At 30.2% G+C, this 8,491-nt stretch overlaps 1 protein-coding gene across 1 annotated transcript; it reads left to right on the top strand.

Moving 5' to 3' along the window:
* Nucleotides 1–5,616: 5,616 nt before the first annotated feature.
* LOC119839621 (acyl-CoA Delta(11) desaturase-like) lies at nucleotides 5,617–8,216 on the top strand. The gene is made up of 4 exons (XM_038366010.1): nucleotides 5,617–5,747; nucleotides 6,402–6,607; nucleotides 7,447–7,632; nucleotides 7,874–8,216. Exons 1-4 carry the CDS (start codon nucleotides 5,625–5,627, stop codon nucleotides 8,133–8,135), a joined length of 777 nt encoding a protein of 258 aa, XP_038221938.1. The 5' UTR covers nucleotides 5,617–5,624; the 3' UTR covers nucleotides 8,136–8,216.
* Nucleotides 8,217–8,491: the final 275 nt, after the last annotated feature.

Genomic DNA, 8,491 nt, shown 5'->3' with positions numbered 1-8,491 from the left:
AGAGTTGAATTGAGAACATCCCGCAGATACTACCCGCAAATCTCCAGTGTACAGAGCAATCTAGAAGAGATGTAGTGAATACGTGAGTCATAAAATTAAAACGCTCTTAGCACTGCTTTTTAAAACAAAATTTATTACCTTTTGTTCGGATAAAGCTTTTAGTTATACGATTTCAGTCATAAATAAATATTAAAATCATAAATATATGCAAACAAATACGGGACTAAATTATTAAAGTCAACGTGATTTAATTGCGATGTTGCCGTTGGAATTAAATTAATGGAAAAAATCTTCACAAAATCTACGTGTTTTTATAAAATTAAACATTGTAATAAGTGAAAATACAAATATTTAAACACTTTCTTTCTACTAAACTACTCCTACGTTTTAATTACATAATACAAATTAAACCATCATTGCTATCCAACATTCCACCACATCAAATACGTAATAAGAAATGCAGTTGTTCAACCGTAATCTATAAGTCCTGACAAAGTGCATAGGGCATGCAGCCGTATCCCACTATTTATCTCACCGCTATCGTGACCACGAGCGTTTATTTTACAACATTACAGCCACAGTAAAGCTTTCGGATTATTTATACAAGATTGGTTATTTCGGAATTTTTCACCGCTATTTTCCATGCGCAAATAGCTCTTTGGCATTTTTTTGCCGAATTTGTGTTGAAAAATATAACAATTTAACCGCTCATGTTGCTATGCAAACATTTGTACATTCCATAAACAAAATAACCATCAAAACGAATAACTTGCTTTTTTATATTTATTATGAATTTATATGGCTTAGTGCCTAGTGAAATTTAAATACTATAGCTGTTTTAATTATAAAAACTATTGTACATAAAAAAGTTGTACTAAATTATAAGTATTGTTTATTAAAGTGCATTAAAATAAAATATTTATAACATAATTGAACGTATTCCTGAAACAGCAAATTCAAATATGATACAAAGTGTGAGCAAGAAGCATTTATAGCTTCATTTATTAGCATCGTAATATTTTATCACTTGTCAATATAAAGCTTGAACTTCTACAGATGGTGTAGTCACGTAGGGTAATTATTTAACGCAAAATATAAACAGCTCACAAAGTTATATTCACAATAACTATTATTATTTATTTATTACACCTATATCCAAATTACAAAAAGGAACTCAGTATATTCAAATCCCGAGTGCTTATTTTAATTACAGATTTTAATCAAAATAAAAAAAAACTAAAATGCCTCCAAATTTTCAGAACAATGCCTAAAATGGGAGCATATAGTAGGCTTTCAAATAAAAAAGAATCATAAAAAACAATCCACACGTTGAGTTAAAAAAAGTTATGAGGTAATAAAAATGAAAAATATGCAGTCGCATTGATTACCTCCTCCATTTTTTAAGTCGGTTGATAAAAGTCCGTTCATAAATTAGCACAATTTAAACAAAAACAATAGCTACAAATGAAAATAGGACAATTGCGACATTGTTTTTGTGTCAATAAACATAATGCTATGTTCTTATATTAGAGTGTATATATACACAAAATAATATTAATTCATGTTTTTTAGAACCATATATATAGCTGATTTACTTTTTTTGATAGCAGATCACAGGAACAAAATTAAGTTAATAGAAAATATCAATTACCGGTATAAATAATATATAATAATATACTGCAATTTTGAAATTACCGGTATAAACATCGCAAAAGAGCATGGTGTCTATAGACATTATATTTAATTCCGTTATATTTAACAAGAAAATATTATAATATTTTCTTGTTAAATATAACGGAATGCAACGCAAAATAAGTAACAAATTTAATACCTCACAAAGTCGATATTAAATTAATAACTAAATGAAGTTTAGAAATATTAATATAGCTCAATAAATATGCGTCATTACAGCAAAACACAAGCAGTTCATGAGTAGTTAAAATTTAATTCAAGCACTCGTAATATGTGCGCATACATTATGATTCTCATAGAGTTGAGCTAGGTTAATCAATGGACTTATATTTCAATTGTCGATCTGAAATGAAGCATTGTTGCTAGTGAACGTCAAATAGAAACATCATACATATTACATCTTATTTTATAATAACTTTTTATGCAATGATAATATTTACGGTTTTTAAAAATAAATGGATATCAGCAAGAGCAAAGCCTACGTCAAACTCCTTAATAAATTAAGAAATTCAATTCGAAAATCATATTATTATTTATAGCCTAAGATAAAGTGAAATTTATAACTGACAATATCGATTTGAAAAGGAAATTGGAAGCGAAATTCGATTAGCGTGACTAATTGAAACCTCTATTGTCTTCAATGATATCAATAACGATAAATTATTCAGATGCAATAAAAGGAATTTAACTGTCTGGGTTCCAGATAATGTAATCCATAATAACCAATTGAAAATCATGCTTATAAGAAAACATTGTGTAATGAGAGGACATAAATTGACCGAAAATATGACCAATAAATTTTAGTATTTGGATTGTTGCCTGGTACAAAGGTACAGGTCGAGACACGTGTGTTTTATGACAGAATATAAAGTCAACATCACGAAATATATTTGCGGTACTCACACACGTTATACATAAACTCCTAATTTCGTTAAAGTTTCACTATGAAGATGATTATTCTAATAAACCTTAATCCTTTTCTCATAACTGCATAAATAAAAAATCGAACAGTTTATTTGTAATGTATTATTTCGTGGTTTATGAGCCATTTTGTGGCATGGCATGACATTATGGCATGCTTCATATGTTGGCCAACTGATATTTAGTGATAACTACAACACTACAACTTTAACACTCATAATAGTTTTAAAATAATTTAAAAAGTGTATATTATCATTCGAACACCGATGTCAAATGGATTCTAAAATAATTATTCACAAATATATAAATCTCAATAAAGCGATCTTATAGATGATTAATAAACGAACTGGAATTTACTCGTATAATCTATTTTATTATATTAAACTGTAGTTTTTATAAAACAAATTGTATTTATCATATTAATATCATAAATGCAAAAGTATGTGAGGATGGATGTTTGGATTTAAAATGTTTGTGACTCTTTCCCGTGAAAACCACTGAACGGGTTTGATAATATTTGACTGTGGTGTATCTTATGTACTAGAATAATTTTAGTAATACTCGCGTTTCCCCTCGTGTTCATCCGCAAGTACATAGCGAGGCACAGCTTGTATCTAAGGTTCATTTACCCGAACTGAAATGCAATCAATTACTGACCTATGTGTTTGTATAAAATGTTAATTGACGCTGTCCAATTTTATACATTTTCCAACTATGGTTCACGATATATATATCTTCATAAACTATGATACAAATTTAAACCAAAACTTGCTGATATATTATTTATCATTAAATATTTAATGGAATTGCATTTTGAATATTCGTTTATCAATTGAAATAGATTTCTTTTTATTCCAGGTTGTGTCAAAGGCGATTATCTTGTCAGAAGACCGCCTTTTTCAAAAATTGGCATTCAATACAGTTACGTTGTTGTAGGTAAACCAAATATTATATTTTTACAATGTTATATATTGACGTTTTAGCGATTTATTATTCTATATCTTATATATCTGATATTATTGCAATTTTATATTAAACTTAATTTATTATAAGCAAAAACACGTTTCAAAACGATCCCTAAAACTATTTATTCTATGTAATTAGGCCCTATGCATATGAGCACTGATCTAAATAAATATTACGACATCCCGACACTTTAAATTATCTTGTCACTTAACAATAGTTGCATTGTCATTAAAATGACGGAGAGGGAGGAGAGTAGACAAGTGCTTTCTTTGAGTGAAACGTTGCGTGGATTCGAGAAGAGTTTGGGATTTAAAAACGATATAAAATGGATAAGTGCTATAGCCATTACACTATACCACATTGCTGCAGTGTACTGGAGTTACCATTATGCTTTCCCCGTCAAATGGCAGACGTTTCTGTTTGGTAAAGTTTTGTTTATTATTCGAATATTTTTCAATTTCAATTAAAGGAATAATAGAATCCAAAAAAATATCGAACTGAAAACCTTCGTTTTAAAGAAAGTGGGTTGAAAATTCTACTATGGAATACAAATCAACAAAAAAAACATTTAAGCATAATGCATTTATAATATTAAATTCGAATTACAATTATTTTATATTCAAGTTAAATTCTGTTAAGCATATTTTTTTATTACACATACAAACATATACTAATTTATAAACCGTTTAAAAACTAAAATTTCAGGCCATATAGGTAAAGACTGAATTATTACTGAAGTTGGAGCTTTCAGACTGTGTTTAGACGATCAATAAAACATGAGGGTACTGGGAAACGTCAGCCGTGTTGTTTTAGGGGGATAGTTAATAAATATGCAATCTCACTATTTATAGCCCAACTCCGGCTACCGCTTTTAATATTAATTTAATTGTCCACATTTTCTTCTTTAAATTATATATTCCATTGTATAATGTATTTAACTAACTCATGTTCAGACCTACGTTAACAGAAAATTAGTCTGCTTTACTTAGACACTGAGACTTAGCCTATAGTAAATATTGGCGACGTTTTTTACTTGGAAAAGAGGAAAATACTTGTAGATACTAAGCATTTCTAGAATTTGGAGACAAATACCCGCTAGTTATATTATTTCAAGATTTCCACGCCGAATATGTTATAAGTATCGGAATGCATTTGATTTACTATCAAATAGACAGGAGTCTAGATTATAGTTTGGCGTAGCTCCATAATAAATGAGTTTATTCTAGGACCGGTAAATATATAGCTGAAATGTTGATAGATATAACAATTTTCGCCTATCGCTTCAGTAACATTGAATGTTTGTTTATTATCACGGGCTCTATTGGCGGCAATAGACCTCAACCGCTATCAGAATATCCAATATAATGGGATTATTCATATATTTCCTACGCTCAAAATTCGTTGAAACACTATCGTGCTGGTAATTGTGATTCGTAAATTAAGTTTATATTTTACTGTTCACCTATATACCTATTAGAAAAAAGATGTCGTTAACGCCATTCTGATTTTGGTGAACTGTAACTAGATTTTAATTTGATGATTTGTTTTATTCTTTCAATAAACTATATATTTTATCATAACACAATACACATAGACAGCTGGAAAATATTAATTTTTGGTAAGGACTTACCAAATAGCGTAATGCTCTTAATAAAGCGGTTCCGGGAACTCATTTTATAGCGCAAATTTCTTGGATAGCAAATAATTCGAGTCAAGAATTTTATCTCAGACATAATTCATATAAATGTTGGATAACCAGATAGTTATTTATTCATTAGCCTTGCCAAATATCATGCTGCTTATTCGGAGGAACGAATTGATGTCATATCCTATGTCATTTAACAGTATAAATCTGCAATTTATGAAATTAGTCCTTGATAAATGGTCCGTATTATTCCGAAAATAACATCAATACGGGAATTAGGCAAAAAGTATTCGTAAATATAAAAATAAACTGATAGACGTTCTCATATTTTAGTAAGCATCATATATGACATGTACTAGAAACTGAATTAATATGTAGTTTATGTTTGACAGCTGTTGTAATGTACACAATAAGCGGCTTTGGGATAACTGGAGGGGCTCATCGTTTGTGGACGCACAGAGCATTTAAAGCTACCCTGCCTTTAAAATTGTTCTTTTTAGCTGCGTTTGCTAGCGCTGGACAGGTATGCTATATAATGACACATACAGATAACATAATATGTATAGTATTATGTTATCTGTTATATTACTATGCGCATTATATTTATTACATATTATTTGTGTGAACGTGTAATATTTGCAACAGTGTCAATGTTTGATTTCAAAACACTCTATATTTCGATACGTAATGAAGCTTCTAACAGATTACAAATTTTAGGGCAATATTTTCTTTTCTTCGACCGTTTACTGGTGTTCGATTCATTATGAATCTTAGTTGAATATTTATTGTTGTCATAAGCTTTTTCGGCTTACATGAAAAAAAAAATTACCCGCGTCTGTTCTCATTTATTTTTAACATGTAGTATAGAATGTGTTCAATTTGCCAATTTTATTTTAAAGAAGGTCAAATTATGCATTCAACATTTAATGAGCGTTATGAAATTGGCCGGTACCGGCGCAACAGCTGTGCTTACAATTTAATTAAATAAGAAATAAATCAACGTAATATTTTTGTGAGCATCTGTCCCTGTGACGTTATTACATACAAAATTCGCATCAAAGGTCTACCGAAGCCTTTATTAAATTTGCTTTTAAACCCGAAATATGAAACCAACCAAAATATTTCGAGGAAACTTTATATTAAGTAAATGACAAATTAGGTGATTGGTTTTTTTTAGAATTCTTTAGAGCAATGGGTTCGAGACCACCGGGTGCACCACAAATACAGTGACACGGATGCTGACCCGCACAACGCCAACCGAGGGTTGTTCTTCTCTCACATTGGCTGGTTGATGCTGAAAAAAAACGAGCAAGTGCTGCTCCGTGGCAAACAACTGGATATGAGCGATATAACTGGCGACCCATTACTTCGTTTCTACAACAAGTGAGTGAGACATTAATGTTGGCTTAACGTATTCTCTTTTATAATTAATGAAAATTAAGTCAAATTAATGATGCTTTCATCTTTGAGGTATTTTTTATTCATTAAACCCTAACAAATATATACTACTTCAAGAAAAGAAAGAATTATCGGTTTCATGATAAAAATAAAACGATTGACCCACTAATTTTCTTCACCTATTTGCCCTGATTGCTTGGATCATTTCATTTTTCATATTTTTAAAAAAGCCTATCCGAGAAAAGAAAAATTCAGCTTTTAAGCCTCACATTTTATCCTTTCGGCTTGTCAAAGTAAGAGTTGAAATCCACTTAAATGTTTGCGGTTTCAACTATATTTATTGTTACGATGAAAAATATACCTAAATAAAAATGGCGTAGCCATAAGGATTGCCGATAGAAATTAAAACTTATAACGTAGAAATGAAGTATTAAAACATTTTTTTTTATTATTACCTACCATATTGATGACGCGAACCCAAAGATTTTCCCCTACCAAAAAGTGCTCATCGCGGCTAAGAAAATTTTTATTACAATATCAACTTTTATAATAGGATCGTAAAGTTATTACGATCAATTTATGTAAAATAATTTTGTTTATGCTGTATAAATGCCATAAATGGATAAATATTATAAATTTGAGACGGATCAGCTAAAGTTATAAACCGAAAATAGAATGAATCTGATCGACTAATTAAGTAAGGCACGCGTTTAATAAAAACTATTCAGACATGCTCAATAATTAAACACTTGAAATAGCACTGAGTCTGAAAATATTCAAAACTTGCTAGCCATTTACGAACTAAATTTAATTTAATATTTCAGATACTTCACCTATTTTAAGCTCCTGTTTTGTTACATCTTACCTACGACACTGACTATACACTTATGGGGAGAAAATTGGCGGTGCGCCGTAGCGTGGCAATGTTTCATAAGATTCCTAGGCATGTTTCATAGTGAGCTTACCGTCAATAGCCTAGCACATGCCTACGGTTACAAACCGTATAACAAGTAAGTACCTTCAAATCTAAGTCTTTAAATATTCCACAAAGGAGCAATGTGATAATGGTGATGATACTGATTATGATTGTAATACAGAGACAGACCTGAACCTAATATTTTTCCATATTGTAATTTGATGATATATCCAAATTGTTTCAAAAATTGCGTATAACAATGCTCTAAATCGATGCCTTAGTCTAAGCGCCGTTATATCTTATTCACAAATAATTATAAATCTTTTTGTTTCTAGGAACATTGTGCCAAGAGAAAATCGCTTCGTGGCGTTTGTAACACTGGGTGAAGGTTGGCACAACTACCATCACGTATTCCCGTTTGACTACAAGGCAGCCGAACACTTCGATTTTTTCAATTTCGGGACAAATTTTATACGCTTTTTCAATAAAATCGGGTGGGCATATGACCTGCGTGAAGCGACACCTGAAATGATTAATAGCACAGCAAAGAGATTAGGCGACGGTACACCCGTACATTTTCCACTTGATGATTATTGATTTCGTTGATTTTTATAAAATGAATATAGGTGTTATACAAGAGGTATATATTATATATTATAATTTTAATACACTATAGAATGTTTCTGTTGAACGATAATGAAGAAAAATCTTTGTCCACTTCATTGTATGTACACTGAATCAGAACAATTTTTTTTATATGTGATAAATAAGACAATTTTAAATATAAGAAGGGGAGAAAAATATCAATAATATATTTTAATTACACTTAACTTGATGAATGTGTAAATATTACAACGATACAGTGCGGGACATTACGGTTGTACAGTATTATGATAATAAAATGAATACAAAAAAAAATATATTTGGCTCTATATATAAATATTTTTGGCTCT

The sequence above is a fragment of the Zerene cesonia genome, chromosome 4, assembly GCF_012273895.1.
Source record: "Zerene cesonia ecotype Mississippi chromosome 4, Zerene_cesonia_1.1, whole genome shotgun sequence".
Lineage (NCBI taxonomy): Eukaryota > Metazoa > Arthropoda > Insecta > Lepidoptera > Pieridae > Zerene > Zerene cesonia.
Note: the sequence above shows the minus strand (reverse complement) of the source record. Positions and strands in the feature narration are given on the sequence as shown.

Coding starts and splice junctions, on each gene's coding strand:
- LOC119839621 (XM_038366010.1), top strand. CDS start 5,625: ATGTACACAATAAGCGGCTTTGGGATAACTGGAGGGGCTCATCGTTTG. Junction 5,748..6,401: donor CGTTTGCTAGCGCTGGACAG/GTATGCTATATA, acceptor GGTTTTTTTTAG/AATTCTTTAGAGCAATGGGT. Junction 7,633..7,873: donor GGTTACAAACCGTATAACAA/GTAAGTACCTTC, acceptor TTTTGTTTCTAG/GAACATTGTGCCAAGAGAAA.